Consider the following 27446-nt stretch of genomic DNA (forward strand, 5'->3'; position numbering starts at 1 on the left):
AAAACTGAGGCAAGCTTTGAACCAGCTACAATCTCTGAAGTGGAGAGTTTCAAATGTGCCATGGAAAGCAGCAAAATGAGACTTCTTTTTGCCCATAGCACCAAAAGGCATATTGCTTTGTAGCAGCACATTCCAGGGCAGAGCCTATCAGCAGCACCAAATGAGCTGAGGCAGGCCCACCTTGTGATGGCATCGTCCCAGTCGCCCTGCAGTAGCCAATCTTATAACTCATAACACAAGCCTGGGGCTCAAGATAATGTCCCTTGGCCCCAACACAGTAGAGAACATGCCTTTTCCTGACTTTCTGGAAACGTCAAAGCTGAACTGCAGAGCCTGACCCTGAACAGGCCTTTGGCATTCCCCTGCATACAGAATAGATTAAGGGCTCTTTTTTTTTTCTAATTGGAAACTAACATGGTTCACTTTGTAAACTCTTATCTGGTGCATGCATCCAGCTATCTCCCAGAAATTTCTACTTGATAAAGAAGCCCAGAGCTGATTTCTGCCTTCTGGAATGCTCTTAGTTGCTAGTCATCAACAGAAGTCTCAGCACGGACAGGCACAAAGAAGGTTCTCACTGAGACTCACTCAAAGAAACCACGGAAGGAGAAGTCTGAGGGCTCATTTCAGGATGAAGCTTCAAGGGAAAAGATGCACTTTGAACACAAACAAAAATTATCCATGGATCAGCAGATGCAAGTGGATTCTTCTCCCAGCTACTGCCAGTCCTGTGATGAGGATGAGGCTCCAAGTTGGACAGCTGGCACTCCTGCTGCTGCTCTGTGGCCTGCAGACACCCACGGGGCACGCTGAGGTAGGGTGCAATTGAGGAGCCCTGACCCTTGCTTTGATAGGACGTTCACCTGGTGACAGCTTCCAAATGGTGCAAACCAGTGGTGGTGAACCTATTCATGTTATTTGTTTTTCGTTTAAGACAAAAATGTTAATATATGAGTTGTTTTTTTCTAAACTAAAACTGCAGTCTTCAGGTTTAATTGCAGTGTTGGCACTTTGCAATAAATAAGTGGGTTTGGGGTTGCAGTTTGGACACTTGGTCTCTAAAAGGTTCGCCATCACTGATCACTGACCCAAACCGTAGGTTACTAGGGATCTAATTTCATTCAAACATTTTTTTTTTCCGGTACCAGAGATGGAACTCAGGACCTTGTGTTTGCGATGCAGGCATGGTGCCACTGAGCTAAATCCCCAGCCCATCATTCAAACATTTTGGCAAATAATGTTAGGGAAGGATGTTAACACTTATCAGACAACTACCAAAACTTTAAAATTCTTTATAATTTATCAATTTAGCATTGTGGAAAATAATGGATTATTTTCTTGATTCTTCATAATAATTAGAAATACTCCTTCTGCAAGACATATAATGTAAAATAAAGTCTGTTTGACTTTAAACTGTATCAGATGGACTAACTCCATTTATAAGTATTTTAACTGAAAAGTCTATGTATTGAAAATAAGCTAATGTTAAGACATAACAGTACATATTTGAGATCTAGGAATATTTTAACAAAGTTTTGAAGTTCCCTATAGATTTGACAAAAATGGGATTTTTTGGTTTGGTTTGGTTTGGTTAGGTTTAAATAGATTCTGAGACCTACTTTTAAATGTGCTGTTATGAATTACTGGTCAAGATCATTTAACCAGTCTAAAAAAACTGTGGTTAACACAAAACCAGATGATATGTCACCATAAATCATATATTAAAAGTACCAAATGTATGGTTTTTGAGTTCCAGTCACAATATCTTTCACATTGGAGAGAATCTTGCCTTTTAAGGAGAACCATTTCTTAGAATGGCATCATTTTTATCAAGAAACCCCTATTTGAATTTTCAAATAGTTTTAAATGATGAACTGATGACACCCAGGAAACCTCTAACTTCAGTTTCCCACAGACTAGATGCCAAAATGTAATATTCAATTGGCTTCCCATTTTTTTTCTAAAGTTTGTCTTTTCCCAAGAAAAGGGACTTTCCTAGGCACATTCTTGATCACTGTCCAAACTTTCCTTCCCCCTCTTCCTCTGGACATGGACAAACTACTTTGTTGGTAACACTAGGAAGAATTACTGAGCATGCTGAGTTGGACTCTGCTCTCCTCCTGGGAGTCAGCCTGTGGCAAAGGGAATGAATTCTCTGGTCCTCTATGGCAAGACCTTATCTGGGGTCCATAACTTCTTGCCACTGAGTGAGTGTGCCTGCCTCACCTTGCAATGTGTTCTTGCAAAGTGAGTAACGCCTAGTTACCAGCAGACCTAAAGAGTAATGAAGAGTGATATTCCACCCTTCATCTTTTTCAGAATCTGGGTAGACATGAGCATTGTGATTTACTGGAGTCCCTCTTGGAGAACTAGATACTACTCATCGCTTTAATGCTTTTATCCAATTGAGTTCAAAGATTTAATATGTGTTTTAGTCATTGACGAAAGAGATATTCACAATAACATCCCTGAGAGAATACAAAGTGGTAGTAGAAGAAACAGAATGTATAATTAAACTATAAGGTTATTCATTTTTTCTTCATAGTACACAGCATGCAAAAACACTATGACACAAAAAAGTTTACTTCCTCCCTGGGAACATGAATTTTTTCAGCTTTCAGTTATTTATCAAACTAAATTCAATCTGTAGCACAGGTCACTGATGTAGAAATGATTGTGAGTAAAATGTCGACAAATATTGATTTTGAGAGAAAGACTTGGTTCCACAGAATGTAGAAAATCTGCTACCACATTTACCATCTGATTTGAATAATTAAAATCAAGATTTTTCTTTTCTTACTTATAGGTTACAATTAAAGTCGACTTTGATTTGGCACCAGACTCCTTCGATGATCAATACCAAGGCTGTAGCAAACAGGTTATGGAGGAGCTAAGTCAAGGAGATTATTTCACAGAGGAAATAGATGCCCATAAACATTACTTCAGGGTGTGGCAAAAAGCCCACTTAACCTGGCTGAGTCGAGAAAAAGCTCTCCCCAAGAACATGACAGATACACATGCTGTGGCTCTCTTGGTTTACACATCAAATAGCCAGGTGCGCTCCGACTTTGCCACTGCCATGGCCAGTGCTGCCAGGTCTCCACAGCAGTACAAACGTTCATTCCATTTCAAATATCTACACTACTACCTGACCTCAGCAATCCAGCTGCTGAGGACACAACTCAGCACGAAGAGTCACACTCTGTGTTATGAGGTACACCATGGCATGAAGGACATCCACTTTGTAGCCAACGTAGGTGACACTGTTCGATTTGGCCAGTTCATTTCCACCTCCCTCCTAAGAGAAGAGGCACAAAAGTTGGGGAGAAAAACACTATTTACCATATTTAGCTGCCTAGGTGCACCTGTGCAAGACTTCTCCCTCCAGAAGGAAGTCCTGATCCCTCCCTATGAGCTGTTTGAAGTTGTAAATACAAGCTACCACCCAAATGGAAACTGGTTGCAATTGCAGTCGACCGGGAACCTGAGCATATACAACTGCCAGCTGCTAAAAGGTAATTTTGGTCCAATTTGGATCCATTTTTATCAGAATCACAGATCACTACTCTCTTATAAAAGTTATTTTTCCTGTGTGGGCTTGGACGAAGGCAAAAACATGGGAATTGTGCACTGGTAATAGTAGAACTGACAGATTAGAGAAAAAGGAACTTTATTTATTCGTTTCTCATATCTTCTTTTTCTTCAACTAACTCTGGAAAAATTATTTCCTGAAATGGTACTACAGTATTCTATTATCCATGCAGGGTATGTCCCAAAACCTCTGGAAATGAGTTGAAAACACCAATAGTACCAAATCCTACACATGTACTGCATTTTCCTATATATCCATATCCATGATAAAATTTAATTTTTAAACTAGGTACAGTAAGAAATTAATAATAACTATTAATAAAACACGACAATTACAACAAAATACAGTAATAAAAGTTACATGAATATGTGCTCTCTCATCATACCTCAGTGTACTACACTCATCTTTCATGTGTGACTGTGTGAGATGACACAATGCCTTCCTGAGATGAAGTGAAACAAACAGTGGAGACATTGTGTTGCAGCCTTGGGCTACTACGTAAAGGTCATCTGAACACAAGCACTGCAGTGCTATGACAGTTTGTCTGATAGCAAGGATGGCCACAAAGGGTCTGATGGGCAGGGAGCGTGTGGAATGTGGAAGTGCTGAAAAGGGATGATCACATCCCAGGTGCAAGAAAGCAGGATGGTGTGAAATTTCATCATGCTACTTAGAATGATGTGCAATTAAAATATTTTAAATTATTTCTTTCTGGAAAATTCCTCTTAAAATTTTCAGAGTGCTGGGCATGGTGACACACGTATTGCCCAGGAAGGGGAGGCGGGAGGATTGTGAGTTCAAAGCCAATCTGGGCAATTTAGCAAGATCCTGTCTCAAATTTTAAAAAATACAATAAAATAAACTCAGATCATAATTGATTGTGGATCACAAATTTCAGAAGGCAAAACTGTGCATAAGGGGTGGTTACTGTGTTATGTGGGAAACTTTAGACAGAAAAGATAGCACGTAAAATATTGCATCTCTTATCTTCTCTTTCAAACTCACTTTTGCTTTGTTTTGCTTTTTGTCATAGTTGTTACTTGCATAAGGGGTTCTAAAAGTAAAAAAGGAAGTCATATTTATTTATTTATTTTCTGTTTATTAACCATTCTTTTATGTGATAGGAGACCCTAATAATACAGAACGAATAAAGCAAAATCCGTGTCCTGGAAGTAATTTTAGTCTAACAAGACCTGAGAACATGAACAGGTATATAAGCTTGGAAGTTCAAAGTGGTATACCAGATGTCTGGGCAATGAGTCATGGTTGTTCTGTGCAGGAAGCTAGCTATTCATTCTCTCTGGGTAAAATAAAGAAAGCCTTCCAGTAAAGGACCATGTGGGACGTGCAATGGGAATGGAAGTTTTCAGTAAAAGAGAGAAACATCATTTCAAGCAAAGAACACCACACACTAAATCACAGGGGTTTCAAACACCCTTGTCTCTCCAAGAACTCAGAATTTCTGGGTGGCCAGAGTGTAAAATGTATAGGATGTAAGAAGGGGGTAGCAATAGAAAGGGAATAGGGGATTTATACAGGGAGGAGAGTTATATGGGGCCTGATTGTACAAGGCCAGGCAAAAGACTTTTGAACTTCATGCTATTGGTAATAAGATGTCATTAGGTGCCTTTAAATAAAGTTACATCAACTAAACCATATCTTAGAAAGAGCTCTGAGGATTTTGTGAAAAGTGATCTGAACCAGGAGAAATTATAGATATCACAATACAAAAAAAAAACCTGTTAAACTCTTTCTTAAAAAGGAAAGGAGCTGATTCCGTTTTATCTTTTTATATTGTCGCTACCTAGTTGTTTCACTGAGGGGCTATTCTAGAGCTTTCCTTATCCAAGAGGAAGAATGTCTTTCTCCAGAAAGGAAATCATTGATATTCATAGTTAACTGCAGTTGAGCTGAATCTACTTTTGAAATATGCCTAAGTCTGTCTCTTTGCCATCATTATTTCTGTTTATAATTCAAGCTGAGCATCTCTCAACATCTTAGGGTCGTAGTGTGGCAAAGATCTTCACACTGGCATCCATTTTGAGGTCTAGGTAACCTACAGATACTTTTATTTCCTTCCTTCTCACCCTGGTAGCATGGCAACCAGACTATTGGAATGAGTATCCTCCCCACAGACCCAGGAGAATAATGTTTGTAGAAGATGAAAAATGAAATAGAATATGAAGAAAATAAAGAAATGTTGGTAAAAAATAAAAACATTCACAGTCAGGTTCTAGGGTACTTTAAAACTAAACCTGCCTATTACTTCATTCTTTCTCATCATGATTTGGAGACATATAACTTTTCCACTAAGATAATGACAGTAGTAAAATACATTCAGTGAAAAAACCATAGATCATTTATGTTAATGAGTGAGTATTAAACTGAGGGAGAGTGGTATTTAATAGAAACTGTGCCTGTGTTCTGCCACTCTACTCAAAAAAAAGCTTCAAGAACCCCTCATCCCCACAAACTAATGACCTGGGCTTTCCAGTGATGAAATAATGCAAATACAACTTTGACTGAGTTTTGAGTTAAGGCTTAGCTGGGATAGCCACATATATTACTGGATTCTGGAAGTTTGGTTGGTCTTGAGTAGATATTTGACATTACAAATCACACTGAGAGAATCAGTATTCTTGTATTTCCTGTAAGCTCTTTGTGAACAGGACCTTGACTATCTTAGTATTTAAGGAGTAAACATGGAATCCAGGCAGTTTGACCCCAGATTGACCCCAGCTGGATTCATATCCAATGTGTACTACATATTACTACATATTAGTTCTTTGTCAAGTTGCTTAAATTCTGTTTCTTCATCTACATGATGCACATCATAGCAGAACCTCATGGGGCTTTTTTAAAAATAAAATAAAATTATAAGCCATCTATATATTTTATAGCACATAATAATAAATAGTAAATTAGGGCTACAGGCACAGAGAGATGTTCAATCGTGTTTGTTGAATGAGTGGGTGAATAATGGTCAATGAATGAAGAATTCTCTTTCACATCTCTGGGTGACCTTGATCTTGGGTCATATGACCATTTAATGCAACTTCCAATGTTTAAAGATCTAAAGAAGAAAAATACTATAGAAAATGTCACCCCTCAACAAGAGTGAGGACCTGTTGTTGCAAAGTGACTGATTTGTAATGTCGTCACTTGCAGTGTAACCATAACTAAAGAAATTCATCAATTAGAAACCTGTGTAGCCTTAGGAAGAGAGCTTCTCAATGGCAGAATGAAATGCCATTGGTATACAATGTGATATTTTCTTTATAAATTAAAGAGAGACATGTCAGAGGCATTACATGATCAGCAGCCAAAGCTGGAATTGACTCATTTTCCCAACCACCACAGCTATGAACCAATCTGGGAGGATGACAGTGGGAGAGGAATAAGCTACAGCTATAGTGGTGCCTTCTTTCCCTTGCCTGGACTCTTGAGAAAGTTTACAGAGAAGTCTGGTTCTTCCTTTCCTTTGATCTTACCTGCCTGACCCTCATCTGCCATTGCATGGTTGCTAGCACAGTCACTTTAAATGAAGACCAAAAAAACTTATATAGTTTTGGATTGGATACAATCAACATCCACTTATCTCTACTGATTTTTTTAAAGAGAGTTTTCAGTCACTGCAGTGCTTTTTTTTTTCTTCAATCGTAAGCTAAGGACCATTTTTAATGATCCTTAAATTATTTCTGTTGCTTAATAAGTAGTATTCTACTTACCCCACACTTCCTGGAGAAGTATTGGACTGATCTATATATGACTGACAGGAGGAGGGAGGTGGTGTGTCTGTCACATCTGAGGGTCCTTCACTTGGAGGGAGTGAGGTCAGGAGACCCCCCAGACCTGGTTTTCGGGATAGTTGCTCTTGGCCTCTTCATTTCTCACACTAACCCCAGCCTAGGGAATTCACACATGCTATTCTGGAGGACTGATAACCAATTCCTCATGAACTCAAGCCCTCTCAGGAGACCTCCCTCTCTCTCTCTCTCTCTCTCTCTTTCCCTCTCTCTCTCTCGCTCTGATCCTCTCTCCCTCCTTTCCTTTGTTCCTAATTAATAAAAGCCACATGCTCTTGTATATTCCAAAAAGTCGCTATAAGCCCAGGGAATCCATTCCTGCTCCCTCTGAAAGACATGAGAATGTGTAAAATTAATGAACCAGGGTGCTATAATTCCCCCAAAGAAGAGAGTACCATAAAGAGCATAGCTTCCCTAGTTTTTTTAATTTATGTTAAAATTGGCCTCCTTGACTTGCAAGCCAAGTCCAAAGAGTTCCAAGGAATCTGTTGCCTTCAGAGAGTCAAGAGGTCGGAATGGTAGCATAACACACTAAGGACAGTACATCTACAGAAAAAGCATTATTTAAGTCATTCTAAACTAGCAGCTTTTCCCCCTGATTCTTCTATCACCCCTCACATGACCTCTGCTGGTTACTATAGAAACATGTCTTCATGCTTATTGAAAAGATTCAAAATACGTTAACAGAATGTTAATTAGCTATTTGCCCTTGAATACTTCTTCTCTCAGCAACATAATCTGTGCCAAAAATCTGCAGCAACATAAATACATTCTCTGTTCTGTATCATTGGATTCACAAAGAAGAGGGATTTATTTGGTAAAATCTTTCACATAATCAAAATTCTTAACATGTTTCTGGAAAAATATAGCCAATTGTTTGTAGTAGCCTCATTTTACATGTAAACTTTTCCAGAAACAAATAGTGATAAGACGGGTACTTACCCATGGCTTAATCTTTCTGTGCTTCGGGTTTTTTTATGTATAAAACAGATATTTTATTAAACCTTCCTTATAACATTCTGGTGAGGAAGAAATGAACTAATGTATGTAAAAGCTCTTAGAACAGCACATAACAGATATATGATAGTACTCAAAACTTTTTAACTACTATTAACCCTTATGATTAATTGGTTAACTTCCTATTTTTTTCCTGTTTTCTTTTATTCCGGGCTTCAATCATCTAAAATTACTTTTCTCTATTTGGCCTTATAGTGCACTGCCAGTCTCAGATGAATGGATGAGAGAACAAATAATTGAATAGATCTGAGAGCCCACAGGGCATAGTAAAACACGAATAGCTTTCCAGCCAGAAAGGCCCAGGCATATGTTAGCAGCTGGGTGGCCTTGCTATGTAAATGACTTCACCTCTGAGCCTCTTCCTCCATGTATAAAGCAGAAGCAGTGCTTGCTTTGTGGGAATGTTGTGACAGCAGCTGGCATCTATCCACTCTCTCAAACGCCACCAAGAAAGCCCAAGGAAGTAGCATCCACATGCGAAAGAGAGAATGGTTTGATGGCACAAATGTGTGCCTCAGTGAGACTGACAGTGAGAACAGAATAAAGCAAGACAGCAGAGACAATGCTTGCTATTTTTGAGTGTCTACTTTTCGCTAGATAATAATCTACAAGATTAACACAAAGCACTCTGCATTTTGACAGACAGTAGCTATAAATAGCATTTGCCTCAAATAATAAACTAGATATACTACATGTCAACTTTACCCTTTCTGCTTTTTTTCAAGAGCTTGAATATTTATTTTTTGACAGTCTGATATAATTCAGATTTATCCTTCATGAAATGAGTTATAATAATGATGTATTTCTCCCAGACTCTATGCCCTAAGGCAGAAATGACAAAATTACATTCGTATACACCAATAAAATGATATTTGTATAGTGACTTAGTTTACAAAATGTTTTCATACATATTACCTATTTAATTCTTGCAACCACCCTACAAATTGGGTTGTTACCCTACTATACAGATGTGAACACAGATTCAAAAAAGGTAAAGTGGTTTGCGTAAAATTATTCATAGAGTTTTAAAATGATGGAAGTAGGTAGGTTCCTTTCCCATGTGTTCTAATGAGAATTCCAGGACAATTTTCTCTACAAACTGGTTTCACGAGATTCATTTGTCCTACAAATGTCACTAAGAAGTGACTATTAGTTTCAAGCCTATTGACTACGACTCTTTATAACTTGGTTCACAAACACATAAATATACAAACACACATTCGCATGTAATGTCAACAGTTATCCTTTCGTACATGCAGCAGAATGTTTGCAATTTCTGTTAGAACCATTTTTATTTCATAATTAAACATTAATAGCTGTAACCTTCTAATCTAATGTCATGGCTCATTAATGGATCACAACCACAACTTGAAAAACACTGCAACAGGATAAAGAGAGAACAAAAAGCTTTGAATAGATAGTCTAGGAGAAAGCTAAATACAAAAGTAAAAATAATGTGAGACATACTTAAAAGAATTTTTTAAGGTTGTAATTAATTTAGTCACAGGTGGTTTTCATTTATTCTTCTAAAAATATTATCCATATAAAAATAATAATATGAGGCAGAAATAATAACCTTAAGATAGGTACAGAAAAAAATGTCAAGAAAGGTAGGAAAGAAATGTTACTTTGACCTAAAGAATAGAATTAAAATACGATAATTTAACATCCTAATTATTGTGAAGGAAGCCTATGTTAGCTTTCTATTACTATAACAGAATACCTGAGATAAACAACTTATAAGGGGAAAGATTACTTCGGTTCATTGTTTCAGAGGTTTCAGTCCATGGTCAGTTGCTTTTGGGTTTGTGATAAGGCAGCATGCCATGGTGGGGAGCATGGAGGTAGAAGGTGGTAGAAGGAAGCTGCTCACCTCATGGCCACGAGGAAGTGAAAGAGAAACAAATAAAGTAGTTCGGGTCCCAAAATCCCCCTCAAGAGCATGCATCAAGTGACCACAGATTAGTGACTAAGCCTTTAACACATGGCCTTCAGGGAACACGTATCCAAACCCTATCAAGGCTTATTGATTTTTGAAGGGGAGTATGATTACAAGACACCAATGCCTGTATGTTTGTGTCTTATTTGAGAATCATCATTACAGTGGCCATAATTCATTCATTCAATGAATATTTATTCAGCCCTTACTATGTGCTAGGTACTATTTTAGATGTAGGGAATAAAATAGGTGACAATGCCCACCATCAGGGAACTTACATTCTGTAATGTGATGAGATGGACCATACACAAAATAAATAAATGAATGATGTAACACATTAGTAGGTGATAGGTCCTATAGAGAAAAAAAAGCAGAGCAAAGTGATAGAGAATTCCTTAAGATCACAATATTAAATTGAGTGATCAAGAAAAGCTTCACAGAGAACACAATATTTGAGAAAAGACTGAAAGGTGATGAGAGAGCTATCCGTGTGAGTATTTGAGGAAAGAGCATTCCAGGAAGAGGAAACATCAAGTGCAAAGGTCCTGAGTCAGGAGCAACAGCAAGGAAACCAGTGTATGGAAATGACTGAGGGAGAAATAGGAAGTGAAGATGGGAATAATATTGGACCTTGAAGGCACTTGTAATCTTTTCCTCTTAGTGAGATGGGAAACCACTGAACGATTTGGGGCAGTACCCACAGAAGATTTAACTTACATTTTAATAGAACTACCCTAACAGTTCAGTTGAAAATGTACTGTCATGAGGCAAGGTTGTAAGGAAGAAACTAGTCAGGAGGCTATTTCAATCCTCCAGATGAAAAATGGCATTGGGAGCAGTGGAGAAGGTAGTATTTGACCACATTAACAGGTACACTGTGAACATCAGAGCAGGAAGATTTCTGACACTGGACACAAAGAGTGAGATAAAAAAGAAGAGTGAAGGACAATTCTGGTTTTGGCTTGGGTAACTAAAAGGATAGAGTTGAAATTAACTAAGATGAAGAAGCCTGTGGTAGAGTAGATTTGGGCATAAGGAGCAAGGGTTTGACATGTTATATCTGAGATGTGAAATAGCCATCCAAGTTAAGATGTCAAACTGACAGCTGGATACAGTGGACCCTTGACTTACAAACTCAATTCGTTCACACAGGCTGGTTGAAACTTGGGCTGGTCAATTGAAGGCTCAGGCTCCTCTGCCGAGCCTTCAAAGTCTCTTTCCTGTATACAGGCAGATCTCGGGGAACTTAGAGATACATTGGCCCAGGATTTCTCAATTAACCCCACACAGGAAAGGATGTTGTAATGTCCCTTCCAGAACTCTTTAAGCATTAAATCTGTATCTGAGACCATCTGGAAGCACAAGAGGCTGGCATTCGGGTCATAACTTAAGACTTTGTTCTTAAGCTAAAACTAAAATTCCGGTCATAACCCAAGTTGTTCGTATGTCAGGCTGGTTGTAACGCAAAGGTCCACTTTATATGGGTCTAGAACTCAGGGTTGTGACCCAGGCTGGAGATACGTATTTGGAGTTAATGGGATAAAGGTGGTATATAAAACAATGATACTGGCTGAGCTCTCCACAGAAATTTGTAGATAAAGCGTGGAGCACATTCCAGTTTAAAAGGACAGGATGAAAAAAATAACAAAAGAAGCCTAAGAAGTAATGGCTGGTGAGAAAGAAGAAACCCAATAGAATTAGTGTCCCAGGAGCACAATCAAGTATCAAGGAGAAGGAGGTCAGAAACTATGGTAAATGTGGTTGATAGAATGAGAGCTGAGGATTTAAGTTCTAGGAACTTCAACATGTGATCTCTTGAATTGGATTTTCTAGGTTAAATACTGGCTCTACTGGTTACTGTACAGTCTCTCAGAAACAGTTAAGCCCTCCTTGCCTTACTTTCCTGATCTACAAATTAGAAATAAGGAGGATTACTTCGGTCAATGTATTGTATATAATACATAAGTAAACTCTATGCAAGTTTTACAAGTGGTGGTGATAGTGGAAATATTAATAGTATTGGGAGTAGTGATAATAGTATTTCCAAAATCCTTAAGATACTCTCATTTTACAGTTGACAAAATTGAGGCTTAATGAAAGTAATTAATATTTCCAAGGTCAAACAGGCTTCAGCACAGAAGCTAATCACTTTCAAAAACCATAATCTTTCTGTTACAGCGCTGTACTGTTAGGCAGTATTGTTTAGAATTACTTAATATCTTGTCCATGGGAATATGGGAAAGCATTGGGCTGGGCATCCTTGTGATCGTTAACCTCAGTGAAGAGAAAACAAAACCAAAAATGTGTGAGCACCCTTCTAATTATCGACCTGCCGAAGTGGTATTAATTATTCCTGAGTGTCTGTGGAGTTTCAGGTTAACACAAACTTTGGCAAAAGTTTAAAAAGATGAATATATACTATTAATTTTCTTTGCCTACTATTATTGGCAAAAATTAGAGCTAAACATTACTGCTGAGATAGACAGACAGACGTAGGTTCAGAGAGAGAGAGAGAGAAAGAGAGAGAATTTTTTCCAATTAGAATTTCCATGAAACTAAAAAAAAACACATACACTTGTGAAACAAATAGAAATACAGTTTCCCCTAAGTAGGTCACCTTATAAACAATATGGACAGATACTGAAGCAAGGAGAGTTGAATCTCTTTCTGCCTCAAACAGCTTTTCTTCCCAGAGCAATCAGTGAAGCGTGGCTGAGGAGATTTTACTCTCTATTAAGACCTGTTGGAAGCCCTCCATCTCTCATCTCATTTTATCCCCTCTCCCATTGTTTTCCTAAGTAGTATTTATTCCTAACAATAACTTTGGTTTATACAGTTTTGCTTCCATCTGCCATACCTGGCTCTAAACTTTCGTAAACTTCCTGCAAATGGTGTGCATGTCTAAGCAGTACATACACAGACATATACACCTCAAGCGAAACTGTGTGAATACTTCTTGCATACCTCCAATCTAAGCCTGTAATCCCAGCACTCTGCAGGGCTAGGGCAAGAGGGTCACAAGTTCGAGTGCCACCAAGGCAGCTGAAGCAAGAACCCATCTCAAAATACAAAATAAAAATGGGCTGGGATAACGGTGAGGAAGATGATGATAATTAAGATGCAGATGGAACAAGAAACTAGAGACAATTATAGCTAAGTGGATGCGCACTGAGGCCATACTCTTAAGTGAAATAAACAGGACACACATGTGTAAATACCGAATAGTTTCTCTGGTGTGAGAAACTGAAAGTGTAAATAAGGACTAAAAAATATAATAGAGAATGTGAAATAGGAAGAAAAGGTCTAAAGGAGTAGGGGTAGTGTGAGGGGAGGGGCAAAGGAAAAAATGGAAACAAAGTCTATGTAAATAGGGAAGGGTGGAGGGGGTAAAAGGAGTGCAGGGAAATGGGGAAAAAATAAGAACCAAGGTACATCATGTACAGGTACAAGATCCCAGTGATGAATGTAACTGTATTGTATACCTGAAATGTACCAATGAACTTAATGGGAAAAAAAAGATGCAGATGAAGCTTCTGAAGATGAAGATGGAAAATCCGATCTCTACCACCAACTGGCTGGATAACCTAAAGTAAACCTCTAAATCTCTTGGTGCCCGTTTCATCATCTGCAAAATAAACAAATTAAATTCATTTGAGCTAATAAAGTATGAGAATACTCTTACTTTTTTTTTCTTTTTTGTACCCGGGATTGAACTCAGGACCTCGTACCTAAGAGGCAGGTGGCAGCACCACTGAGCTAAATCCTGGCCCCAAGAATACTCTCTTAAAAGTAGCCCACTTCAAACATTTTTCATGGGAATTTTATCTTAAATTAGTGAATTAAATGACAAATGAACTAGTTTTTTTTTTAATCTCAACTGCCTAAAACATGTCTAATTGTTGTTTTGTTCATTTTTTTTTTTACAGCTTCGAGCGAGAAATGCATCCCTACTCCTATAGTTATTGCATCTCTCTACTTCTTGGCCACCGTTATCATCTCTTCCAAAAGCAGAGTGTAGAATAATTCTGTGGCTTATTTAAAATAAAAACAAAATGAAAACTTGTTACTGCCTTTTTGATAGAAATGAGAATTTATTTGCCAAGAAAGACGATTTACTCATACTTCTGCTGAGAGCAATGCATAGGTTCTTCTTTGTTGGTTCTGTTTTGCCTTCACAGTACCTCCTTGCCAATCAGGGCCCCCACAGTACCCTGGGGAAGCCACCCAACCCAGCTGTCATTTGATGAAGAGCTAGCTCTGCTCAATGCCTAGAATTTGCCTGTAACTCAGTCCTGAGCCACTCACTATAGTTCTTTCTGCTCCATGCACACAAAGATTTAGGCTAAAAAAAGAATATGGCCCAGTGGTAACCTATGACGTAGCATCATGATGCTTTTTTTTTTTTAATTAATTTTGGGAGTAGGGTATGATCCTTTCTTTTCAGCAGAGTTTAACAAAAGCAGGGTATGGGCTGATAGTTTGCTAGCAGCCATCTTATCACCAGGACAGGAGGCCCTACCTCCCTGAAAAAGGAGCTAACACAAGGAAGAGCTGAGGATGAGAAGAAATTGAGACTCACTGACAATGTATGAGCCTCTGGATCCAACTGTTCTAAACCCAAATAACCTAAGCTTCTTCATTACACAAATCAATAAAATATTTTCTTCTCAACATAATTTGAATTTGATTTTCTATCTCAAGCAATTGAAGGAGTTCAGATGAATAGACTTCCCTTTTTGTTGTTGTTGTTGTTGTGGGATTTTTTGTTTACTTAGTGATCCTAAACAGGAACAAATCAGAAAAGATCAAGTTAGAAAGCAAAGGATAAATTCATCAGATAGAAAAGCTTTAAGCCCCAGAGACCTAATAATGGTATGAATTTTCTTCAAAAATTTTTACCAGCCTCGAAGGTCAAACTAGTATCAGATGAAAAGAAACATGGAAACCTCAGAAATAAAAAGGAAAGTTAATAAAAACAGTCAATGAAATCTCATTCACTGCCAGTAACAAGGTGTTAACATGCCTGTTCCTAAGATATCAAAAAAGTTAAAAGTTTAAACAGATGTTAATTTATAGAAGACTGGATGGAAATTTAAGACTTCATAGAAAATTTAATTATATTAAGAAAACATGTGGGTGCATGTGGAGGTAAAGGAGAGCACATGCAATAAAAATCTGATTGCCAAGCAAATAAAAGATATATGAGCTCCATTATGCCCAAAGTATGTGATGCAAAGTATGAATTATAATATTGACACCTAAAAATGTTCTCCAGTTCTTCCCCAAGTAGTAGACAGTTTATGTGGAGACCTCAGAAATTATTTTACTTGCTGTCCAAAGGCCCTATGACTGGGGTAAATGGAGTAAAGGTGAGAACAGCTACAATATAACTTTGAATTCTGACAGTATGAAACAGGTTCTCCTCGGGAGAAAATTATTCAAGCAGCAGCAAAAAGCTGGGCGTGGTGGTGCACACCTGTAATACCAGCACTCAGAAGGCTAAAATAGGAGGATCGCCATACATTTGAGTTGGCGGCCAGGTTGGACTACATGGTTGAGTTCAAGGCCAGCTACATACCAAGACCCTGTCTCAAACAAACAAATAAACAAGCAGCAAAAGTGAAAACCAGCTCATCTTATCCCTCAGAGGACTTTCTGAAAGGCCCATGCTATGAGCAGAGAAACTAAATGGATAACTAGCAATATAAATCATCTGGCATCGGTCAGGGAGTTCAGAAATCTACATACTATCATTCCTTAAATTGGGATTTCCAGACCGACAGGACCAAGTGCACCTATGCATTGGCCCCTATGCCCAATAAAGCAAGTACAGAATTTTCACAAGCAGAAAATCATTGCACAGGTCTTTGGCAAGTTCATGGGTGCCTGGTAGAGTCCTGGGGGTAGCTTGGGAATGAAACTTGGTGGACAGTAGTGAAATGAAATGTTAGGAAAAGCCACCCAACAATTTCCATATGTTTCTTTCCTGCATTACATAAATGCATTGAATAAGCTATGTAATGTATAAAGTACCGAGGGATTAAAAGTTGAATACCTTAGGTCAGAGCTCTCATGAATGTACAGTCTTCTGGGAGAAATTAAGAATACAAGTCACAAAGGAGATATCAAAGAAAGAGGGAAATCATGTTTTCTGTTCAAGAGAGAGATTCCTTCTAATTGAGGCAAAAGGAGAAGCCAGCAAGGCTTTACTGGAAAGCAGCATCTGAGCAAGGCCTTGAGATGTTTAGTGGGAGCAACGCATGACAGGAAAAAGAGAAATGATGAGAAAGAGTATAAGGCAGGTGCTTAGTGCCAAAAACAAGTACAAACCATATATGTTTTGAGTGTAGAGAAAAATGAGATTTCTCTGGCCTGTGGCTGAAGTTTTCTATTGGAAATGAGACTTTTTAAGAGACAGGTTTCACCTGTGTGGAAAAGAGGTAAATAGAGAGGAGAGGCAGGAATAATTCACATATGTATAGGGTCAGGAAGTCACAAGGTCAGGCAGAAAGTGAAGAAGTGTGAGCTACAGAGGAAAGATAAAAAGACAGCCTACAGCTTTTGATCTCCATAAGAAATCATAGTTTTCTGAGTAAGATAATTCTTCTAAATTGGCAATTCAAAGTGTGCTTCCAGCACATGCAAGCATCAACACCGCTTGAGCATTTGGTAGAAATGTAAACTCTAGTGCTAAACCTTGAATTTATGGAAAAAGTAAGTAAGCAATCTGTTTTAATTACTCCTATATATATTGTGCTGTGCTCCAACATTTGAGAACATTGTTGACTTACGTGATTGAGATGCTTAAAGGAATAACCAAGTTTTTTAAATAATACCTTAGCTCTTCTTCATGCTGCTTTACAGACCAAATCTCTGGAGACAGAAATTATTATTTTGAAACTATATAGATTTATAAGTTTGATTAAGGATAAATGCACATAATTCACATTCCCCCAGTTTCTCCCTGTAGGCCACAGTTTTGAGCATAATCTGTACAGCGGACCATTGATTTAAATTGAGTCAAAGATTATGTTAAAATTTTCTAAAACTGGACTAGGGATGTAGCTCAGCATTGTCTCACTTGCCTGGTAAGCGCAAGGTCCTGAGTTCAATTCCTGATATTGGAAAAAATTTTTCTGAAACTATAGGAGACCAAATTAAAAATTTCATCATAACTGCAGGCTGGGATGTCTTCTGAAGATAGAGTAGGTGCTTAGCTGTGTGTAAATTCACATGGATTGTTAAAGAAGACTTCATAATAAGGTGCATAGTAATTAGCTCCATATTAATTTTATTAAAGTAATACATGTGCCTCTTCTTTTGTGTTTATCAAAATATTCTGGAATCATTTAATACATTATTTTTATCTTATACTATTCAGTATTCTCTTTAACATGCCTACTTGAAAACCCTAAGGATTTACTTTATACACATTAAAAAAGTGAAAGAGACTTTCGATGTCATCTAATTTGCTTGGGGAATCAGGATTCTTCAATTGAGTAGTCTAATAATCTGAATCCATAAACCATTCAGTTCTTGACTTGGTAAAACTCAACAAACAATTACTGAACTAAGTGCTTTCAGAGACACTAAGATACAGAAAACAATGGCAACTAAGAAGTATGGTGAAAAGGTATTAAAATATCACAGGACTTCTTTCCTTCCTTTGGTTCTTTATTTTTCTTTCATAAATGATCATATTTTGCTTTATGACAGTTCACCCTTTCCTTTCCACTTACACTTCACTGAGTTAAGTCATACAGTGCTCATGGCTTCAGAGAATAAAACTAGGCATAACACTGAGATAAGTGAGTCTTCTCCACTTTGTTCTTCAAAACCTGAAGGACTTTAAAGAAAATAAGAGGAATCCAAAACCAAAGTATTTAAGAGGAGCATAAAATGAGAACAATGCATTTGAGCAGAGTGGAACTTTCCCCTAATATCTCCATAAGCTGGGATCAGCAGCAGATGGAAACACAACAGAGTGGGTGGCTGGTGGTGGCCAGTGGTGGGAAAGTGTGATGCCACCAGCCCCTGAGCACACCTGTTCTTATGGGAATGGGGACCATGGGCCCCTAACATCAAGGGGCCACCCAAGCTGCCATTCTCATTGACATCCAAGGATTTCCCTTCAATTACCACTGGTCATTCTCATCATTTCACAGAAAGACTCTACCCCAAGCCTCTTTCTGGTCTGTGCCCCATTTGTCTGTATGTCAATCTCTCCAGTGATCCTAACATTCTGGAGCACAACCCTAAAGACCGAGAGAAGGGTGAAATCCTAAACACACAAAGGACAGAAAAAGTAAGCATAGTGAAAGACCTATCTCCTTTCTCCCATATTAAATATCGGAGAATCCACTCAAGATCTTCCTCTAAATTATTAGTAACAGTCAATAGATAACTTTTGCAAATGGGCAAGACTTCAGCATTTGTACTGAGTGAAAGCGCAGCTGATGTATTGAAATTTAGCCCCTTTTCAGAACCTCTAAGCTCTGCGAATGGTCAAAATCCACTAGACCCTTCCCAAAGGACATTCTGAAGACCTGTTTGTCTGAAGGTGAGGGAATAATTCCTTATTTAAATTGACAATGATAGGCTGTCATGGTGGCCCAAGCCTGTAATCCCAGCATTCTGGGAGGCTGAGGCAGGAGGATCACAAGTTCAAGCCCAGCCTGGGCACCTTAACAACTTAGTAAAACTCTGCCTCAAAAAATGAAGAAGGAGGTGAGTGGATTAGGGATCCAGCTTAGAGTGAAGGCCCTGTGTTCAGTCTCCAGTGCTGCAAAGTAATAACAATAATAATGATTAAATGGTAATGATAGCCTTGTCTTGGAGTTATTCTATCACTTTTCTTATTCTCAGCAAAGTTCCTATTACGTATCATGTGCCTCAGTGACATTCAGGGACATCTTGAGAGTATGTACTCCCAATGCAAGAAGGCCAAATACTTCCTGGCAGATAGACTTTCCTAACTCTTCTCCTCAAATACAAGCACATCGCAGAAATTCTACAAATGCTATGGTACTTTCTTTGTAAAAGGTTGGAATACCTCCATTTTTCAATTCGTAATATCTCCTAATACAAATATCTCTGTAGAAGACAAATAAGAATAAAGTGTCTGTTCTGATCTTATTCATATAAGCAAGAAAATTATATTAGTGCTCATTTATTGCTTTTGTATAATCCTGGATAAATGATATCAAGAATATTTTTATGACAGTCAAGGCAATGAACTTTATAGAAATTGATATGTGACCAAAATATAGGTTATATTATGTTCCTTAGGACTGAACAGTCATCTGTACTAGAGGTGACTATGATTATTATTATCTAATAATAATACTAACATTTATCTGGATTTCACACTTTAGTAGCTGGAAATCAGCTTGCTAAAACTGGAAATTAGTTTAGCTGTTTTAATCATGTTTTAAAATGAGATATAATATTTACAAATAGCCTCAACTATAATGTTACAGTTGATTTTTTTTCAACAATATATTTTCTGGATAAATTTGAGTCATTTGTAGGAAAAAGCATGCATCTTAAGACCATAATGTTAAGTGAAATAAAGCAGACACAGAAGATGAAATATCACTTGATTTCTTTTATGTAAGAAACCCAAAATATAATTTGAGAGCAAAATAAAAGGAATCAGGAAGACAGATTTTGTGGAGATAGAAAGGGGACCTGGGGATGGAGGAGGAGGGTCAGGAATGGAAGTGGAGGTAAAAATGAGTAAGATGTGATGTGTATATGTACCAATTTCTCAAAATAAATATAATTATGTATCACAAACATATACAAATAAAATACCAATATAGTCTTCTTAATGACTGCCTTGTTAAGCAGGCCTTCTTTGATTATTCCTTTTTATTTTAATAAAGCAGAATTATATGTAAATCCTTTCCTAAGTGACTATTCTCTGCACTTATTTATTTATTTATTTTTGGTACTGGGGATCAAACTTGGGTCCTTGTGCTTGCGAGGCAGGCGGTGAAACCTTTGAGCTAAATCCCTGGCCCTCTTCACTTATGTTCTAACATTCCACAAGGCTGATATAATAGGATCTTAGAAAGTACTATTAAAAAAAAAAAATCACAGAATTTGAATTAATTTCCTGACAGAAATAAACATGTCTTCTATTGCACTCCTATTTGTCAATGACTTTCTTAGACTTGGAAATATCCGTTTCCACAGTTTTTATGGCTTTTTGAAGGATATATAAGGTTGGTTCCATAACCTTGAGAATTTGTTCCAAATGATCTGCTGCTGACTCTCTGGGATTGCTGGTGTTCTCGGTTTTTAATGCATCCTGTAACTTTTTCAAGGTGTCCTTTGTAGTGGTTTTGGAAAGATCTGGACTCATGGTTTTCCCAGATGTGGTGGCATCTGATTGCTCTTTGGTGTCTTCTCTATAGAAGTCACTTAATCGAAGATTCATGACGGGGAATGTCATCAAGAGTGAAAGTAAAGATTCTAAACTCTCAAAGATGTTACTACTTCTCAGCCCAGAAACAATGACTGGTGTCTGGATATCGCTGAACAGTCCCTTAGCTGAATGAGGTAACTCTACATTGATACATTTCTCAGCCACAGAGCACATGACTGTTGCAACCTTGGAACATAAAGGCTATGTCTGCATTTTGTCGTGCTTTGCATCCACTACTGACTTCATTTCCTTACAATTTTTGAGCATTTGTTCAAAGAAATTCTTAATGTTATTATCTTCTTTCACAGCCATCAAGAGGATCTGAGTGTTCATATTACAATTAAATCAATAAATTTATTTGTGAAAGAAATAAGATCTTGTACATGAAAGAAGAATGTTTTTTGCAGCTTGAATCAGTCTGTCTTTATTCTTTTCCAACTCCAAAGACATTTCTTCAACAGAGAAGTTTCAACACTATAAAGCAAAGCAAAATCCAAATAAAAACTAAAAGTGAATTTGGCAAACATGAGGAGACTGAAAGTATAATGTAAACATCAAGATAATTTCTGTCAAGGGCAGGGAAGTTATGCAAACTTTAAAGCAGAAATGGTCCTGTGCTTTAATAAAAATAATAACAAAAATAATTAAAAGTGCAGAAGAGAGTAACATCACTGAATTTATACAACAAACATACTAAATATTGTTTGTTAGATCCTGAATATACGATATGACATTACTCTACAGCAACAAAATATAAAAAACAAATTAAAATGACATTTACAATATCACTAAAAATATTGACTACTTAGAGATAAAACTGATAATAGGTATGAAAGATCTATACACTTATAACTTAACAAAATGTTGCTCAGAAAAGTTTAAAAAGGCCTAAATAAATAGAAAGATAAACATTGTTAGTGGAATGAAAAACTCAATGTTGGTAAAATATCATTACTTTTCAAATTGATTTTTAAATCCAACCCAATCTCAATCAAGATTCCAGGATCTATTTTGATGTGTGTATTACACAACAAATGTACTCTTAATATAACACAGAGATCAATATAGAAAAATGCATGAAATAATCCAAAATATTAGTAAATTTGATAACGTGCTACTAAATAATCCATAGGTCAAAAAGAACCTTCAAAAGAAATGAGAAAGTATTTTGAACTCAATGAAAATATAACAAAATCTGTAAGATAACACTAAAGTAGTATTTAGGAAATTCACAGATTACTTATAGTAGAAAAGAAGATCTAAAATGAATAATTTAAGCTTCTATTTTAGGAGGATAATGAGGGAACCATGAACAATTCTATGCACATAAATTCAACAACCCAAATGGAATGGATCAATTATTTGAAACCTGAATAAAATTATTTCAAAGAAATTATAGTTAAATACCATCTATAAATGGATCTGCAGTTAAATACCTTCCAAAAAAAAGAAAGGTCAAGGCCCACATGGATTCACTGGTAAATTAAGCAGACATTAATAAAAGAATTTAAAATAATTCTACACAATATCTTACAGAAAGTACAAGAAAATACTTTTCGACTCATTTTATGAAGCCACCATGGTATAAAATATAAGAAAGCTACAAAATAATATCCCTTCAGAATCTGTATACAAAGATTTAACACAATCCCAATCAAAATATCAACAGCATTCCTCACAGAACTAGAGGAAAAAATCCTAAAATTCATATAGAACCTGAAGAGACAATAGCAAAAGCAATCCCAGGAGACAAGAGCAAGGCAGGAAGCATCACAATCCTTAATTTCAAGTTGTATTACAAAGCTATAGTGATTAAAAAAAGAAAACAGCATGAACTGACACAAAAACAGACATGTGGATTGATGGAACAGAATAGAGGGTGCAGAAAGGCACATTCAGCTTCTGATCTTTGACAAAAGAATCAAAAACCAAACACCAACTGGAGAAAAAGAAGATACTCCTTTTGATAAATGGTGCTGGGAAAACTGGCTATCCCCATGCAGAAGATTGAATTGAGACCAATATATCTCACCATTTACTAAACTAAAATCAAAATAGACAAAAGGCGAGGACTTTCTGAACAGAACTCCAGTTGCACAGGAAAGAACACCAAGAATCAACAAATGAAATCATATCAAATTTAAAAGCTTCTGCATAGTAAAAGACACAACCAACAGAGTAAAGAGACAATCTTCAGAATGGGAAAAAAATTTTGCCATCTATTCCTTGAACAGAGGTCTAGTATCCAGAATATATAAACAACTCAACAAAACTAGACCTCCCAAAATAAAAGACACAGTCAAAAAGTGAGCAACTAAAATGAATAGACACTTCTCAGAAGTAGTACAAATGGTCAATAAATACTGTAAATGAAAAACTGTTCAACATCTCTGGAAGCAGCCTATAGGCCTAGGAACAGATGAATGGTTAAAGAAAATGTGGTATTTATACACAATACAGTAGTGTTCTGTCATAAAGAAGAATAAGTGAGTCATTTGTAGGAAAATGGATGCACCTGAAGACCATAGTATTAAGTGAAATAAATCAGATACCCAAGCAGACACACACACACACACACACACACACACACACACACACACACACACACGCATCAGTGGCTTAGATCAATGTCAATATTGTAGAGTTTCATGGTGTTACCATAAGGAAAATCTGAGAAAAGTGCAAAAGAAATCTCTCTGTAATAATTTATACAATTGTGTAGGAAAAGTTGGCTTGGAAAAATTAAGACATAATGGAAGAGTGGATTGGCAGCTCAAAATAATGAGGTACATTTTGTTCATAACTTTTTGAGGCACTAAAAGCATCCACATAGAGCTGTCTAAATGGCAATATGTACTTACAGTGCAGGAAAAATTATTGAAAAACAAGTATCTTCATGGGGTACATCAATAAATGATAATAGAACCATGAGACTGAATAAAATCACTGAGGGGGAACATATAAAGTTAAAAGAGATAAATATGAGGAGGAAGCAGAGCTGGAGCGGGAGCGGGAGGCGGGAGCGTGGGGGGGGGGGCTGCTCTCCTAGCTCCCCCTGGCCCCAAGGCCCAGCTGCTGGAGGGGGAGGAGTTACCGCCGCTCTTCGGCACCAGAACGTCCCATGACGGCTGTGACCTAAAACCCTCCGGAAGCCCCCGGGTCATGGCCCAGAAGCACCCGGGAGAAAGAAGGTTGTGTGGAGCCCACCACAGCGGTGGTGCCTCCCTCAGGACTTTAGGACTCACCGCGGATCCTGAAATATTTGCTTTCTCAGGACTCAGGGACTCAGCAGGGACGGCTCCTAATGGTGCCCGCTGCTTCACAGAACACTCTGGTCCTAAGTACACACAGCCCCCAAATCCCGCCCCCTGGTCGGAGCCAAGCCATGGCTCCCCAAGGGGTCCAGGACCACCTAGGGAAGGAGAGGACCCTGATCAGAGTGAGGTATCTTCAGAAGAAGAGTCAGGAGTGGACCAGGAGCTCTCAAAGAGTAAGGCTGGGTACCATGAGGATAGAAACCCTTCTTTGCTTTCCATTCCATCTGCTCGTAGCTACCAGGGAAACCCTGGAATCCCATAAGGGCCTTACTCTGAGGGAGGAGGTGGCTCTTCTAGCAATTTTTGCCACTATTGTAGGTCTCCAACCTTGGGGGAAGATGAAGAATTGGAAGAGGAATATGACGATGAGGAACCTCTTAAATTTCCAAGTGAATTTTCACGGGTGTCCAGCGGGAAAAAAAAAACATCCCGGAGACAGCGGCACCGCTTTCTGACCAAGGAGGATAATCGGGAGAGTGGACACCGAGATCCCAGGGCCCCTGGCCGACATCGGCTGGGCTGGAAACAAAGTCAGACAGATAAGCGCAGAGGCCTGGGGTTGTGGGGAGCAGAAGAACTATGTCAGCTTCCACAGGCAGGCTTCTGGTGGTTGATTGAACTGCTGGTGTTGGTGGGAGAGTACGTGGAAACTTGTGGCCATCTCATCTATGCATGCAGGCAGCTGAAAGCCAGTGATTTGGAACTTTGTTGAGTTTGGGTGGGAGCCTGGGCAGGACAGCTGGGGGGCTGAGCCCCGGTAGTGTTCCAATTTCTAAACCAGGGGTTTTACTATGGGGCAGGGCTGTTCACCTGTTTTCTTAGGCTTTGCTGCTTTGCTGCTCCAGGGTCTGGCCCTCCTTTTGGGCTGTCTCCAGTTGGGCTGGCAGTTTCTGGTGGGCCTGGGTGACCGGTTAGGCTGGAAGGATAAGGCCATCAGGCTGTTTTCATGGCTGGATTCTCCCACCTTGCAGCGTTGCTTCACTCTGCTGAGAGATAGTAGGCCATGGCAGCAGCTGGTAAGAATAGTTTAGAGGAGTTGGCTAGAGTAGCCCTGGTTCAAGCAGAGGACTAATAGCCAAGGGAATGCACCTGTAGCTAGTGGGCGGTACTGCCAGCCTGAAGAGGAAGTGGCTCGACTCTTGACCATGGCTGGAGTTCCTGAGGATGAGCTAAACCCTTTCCATGTGCTGGGGGTTGAAGCCACAGCATCAGATACTGAACTAAAGAAGGCCCATAGGCAGCTGGCAGTGATGGTTCATCCTGATAAAAATCATCATCCCCGGGCTGAGGAGGCCTTCAAGGTTTTAAGGGCAGCTTGGGACATTGTCAGCAACCCTGAAAAGTGGAAAGAATATGAGATGAAACGAACGGCAGAGAATGAGCTGAGCCAGTCAGTGAATGAGTTTCTGTCCAAGCTGCAAGATGGCCTCAAGGAAGCAATGAACACTATGATGTATAGTCGATGCCAAGGAAAGCATAGGAGGTTTGAAATGGACTGGGAACCTAAGAGTGCCAGATACTGTGCCGAGTGTAACAGGCTGCATCCTGCTGAGGAAGTAGACTTTTGGGCAGAGTCAAGCATGTTGGGGCTCAAGATCACTTACTTTGCACTGATGGATGGAAAAGTCTATGACATCACAGAGTGGGCTGGATGTCAACGTGTGGGAATCTCTCCAGATACCCACAGAATTCCCTATCACATCTCATTTGGCTCTCAGATCCCAGGCACCAGTGGTCAGGAGAGAGCCCCCTCAGATGCCCCTCCTGCTGACCTTCAGGATTTCTTGAGCCGAATCTTTCAAGTACCCCCAGGCCAGATGTCCAAGGGGAGCTTCTTTGGGGCTCCTCGGCCTGGCTCTGGGGCCACTGCAGCCTCCAAGCCCAACAGCACAGTACCCAAGGGAGAAGCCAAACCAAAGAGACGGAAGAAAGTGAGGAGGCCCTTCCGACATTGACTCCCCTTCTCTGCTCTCCTCAAATCAATGTCAGGGAGTCAAAAGGGCTGTGTACAGCACAGAATGGAGTTTGATTTATTTTTAAAAATTTTACAAAGGGAAAATTTTAAGCTTAAATTGTTCACTAGTACTTTAGGAAGCCCCTAAACCACTGTCCCTCTTCCCCAGCACCCAGGAACTGAATCTTGTCTTCTGACAATACCAAAGAAATAGGGATGGCTAGAGCAAAGAACCTAGGGCCTGGACCTGGGCTAGACAATATATCTCTTTGAGGGGTGGGGAGTATTTCTCTGGGGTTGGTATGCCTTTGTCATGTCATTTGCCTTTAGAGCAGATGGTCCCTCGCCCTTTTAAACTATGAGTTTATCTTATTTCTGGGTCCATTTTAGGAGGGAGTCTCCATTACCCTGATAAACTAGTTAAAAGACAGAACAAGGAAGCATGCAGCCCTAATTTTGGAGATCCATAGGTTCAGAAAGTGGAAACTTTGAATTTTTTTCTGACTTTTACCTTGTGGGTAAATCACCCAATTGCAGGCTTATTGTTGCAAGAATGGCCAAAATTAATAACTTTTAAAAAGCAGACTCATGCCCTCTGTCCTTGGGTAAGGGATAATGACAAGGGAGTTCTCACAAGCCCCCTTGTTATCCAAGGGTTTGTATTTTTTTAAGTTTGCTCATATTTGTATGTACATATCTATTTAAAGCCAGGGGATTATCTTTCTATAAATATATAACTGGCAACCTGTATCATCCCTGTCTTTTTTGCCCATATAGCTTGGGCCCTTATTCTCATTTGACAATCCTTCCCTACTGTTTCCTGAAAGTGAAGGGCACCTACTACTGAGCCAAAGGATAAAAAATTGCTTGAAGTTTTGAATAGTAAGCTAGTATTCCATCTTTCTTCCCCAGCATTATGAGCACATCTCCCTACTTTTCCCCCAGCACTGGGGATTGGATCCAGAGCCTTTTAACTGACATATATCTCTAGCCATTTTCAATTTTGAGACAGGGTCTCACTAAGGATCCTTGAATTTGCAGTCCCACTGCCTCACCCTCCTAGAGTGCTGGGATTACAGGTGTGTACCACCTCACCTGGCTTCTCTATCCTTCTTGCTGATCAAATTGCCACCATAGCTGAAAAAAAATTATCTTTTTTATAAGAAAAATACATAGCAAAACAGAGCAGGAAAATCAAAGAGATGAAAAATACGGGAAATAATCGCCAAATTGCCCAAATATGGCTTCTTGTTATAGAGTATTTTGGCTTTTAACCTCATTTGCCTTTCCTGACTCAAAAAATCTTCCTCTTACCAGGGCTGGACCCAAGGGTCCCATTTTCCAACCTCTTCTCTTCCCGAGTTTGGGAAAAGTGTAGTTTTCAGGCTT

At 38.7% G+C, this 27446-nt stretch overlaps 3 protein-coding genes and 1 pseudogene across 3 annotated transcripts; 3 read left to right on the top strand and 1 right to left on the bottom strand.

Annotated features, from left to right (window-relative positions):
• Positions 1-279: 279 nt before the first annotated feature.
• On the top strand, positions 280-15030 carry Art4 (ADP-ribosyltransferase 4 (inactive) (Dombrock blood group)). Its single transcript, XM_004845829.3, has 3 exons — positions 280-814; positions 2807-3515; positions 14281-15030. The coding sequence occupies exons 1-3, from the start codon at positions 515-517 to the stop codon at positions 14370-14372; spliced, it is 1101 nt and encodes a 366-aa protein (XP_004845886.2). The 5' UTR covers positions 280-514; the 3' UTR covers positions 14373-15030.
• A 5477-nt stretch (positions 15031-20507) lies between these two features.
• On the bottom strand, positions 20508-21236 carry CUNH12orf60 (chromosome unknown C12orf60 homolog). Its single transcript, XM_004921088.1, is given in 3 exon segments — positions 20508-21124; positions 21127-21187; positions 21189-21236. Coding segments are annotated over 3 exon segments (726 nt in total).
• Positions 21237-23948: 2712 nt separating this feature from the next.
• Positions 23949-24815, top strand: LOC147827506 (dnaJ homolog subfamily C member 14 pseudogene; annotated as a pseudogene).
• Positions 24816-25147: 332 nt separating this feature from the next.
• Positions 25148-26228, top strand: LOC101703574 (dnaJ homolog subfamily C member 14-like). The gene has a single exon (XM_087214063.1). The coding sequence runs from the start codon at positions 25249-25251 to the stop codon at positions 26056-26058; it is 810 nt and encodes a 269-aa protein (XP_087070189.1). The 5' UTR covers positions 25148-25248; the 3' UTR covers positions 26059-26228.
• The last annotated feature ends 1218 nt before the right edge of the window (positions 26229-27446 follow it).

The sequence above is a fragment of the Heterocephalus glaber genome, unplaced genomic scaffold (assembly GCF_053883595.1).
Source record: "Heterocephalus glaber isolate CG9 unplaced genomic scaffold, H.glaber_assembly_v1.0 deba00001444, whole genome shotgun sequence".
Classification (NCBI taxonomy): Eukaryota; Metazoa; Chordata; class Mammalia; order Rodentia; family Bathyergidae; genus Heterocephalus; species Heterocephalus glaber.

What these genes read in the sequence shown, in the direction of transcription:
- Art4 (XM_004845829.3), top strand. Translation starts at nt 515, where the DNA reads ATGCTCTTAGTTGCTAGTCATCAACAGAAGTCTCAGCACGGACAGGCA. An exon ending in CACCCACGGGGCACGCTGAG is followed by an intron (nt 815 to 2,806) that starts GTAGGGTGCAAT and finishes TCTTACTTATAG; the next exon opens with GTTACAATTAAAGTCGACTT. An exon ending in CAACTGCCAGCTGCTAAAAG is followed by an intron (nt 3,516 to 14,280) that starts GTAATTTTGGTC and finishes TTTTTTTTACAG; the next exon opens with CTTCGAGCGAGAAATGCATC.
- LOC101703574 (XM_087214063.1), top strand. Translation starts at nt 25,249, where the DNA reads ATGGCTGGAGTTCCTGAGGATGAGCTAAACCCTTTCCATGTGCTGGGG.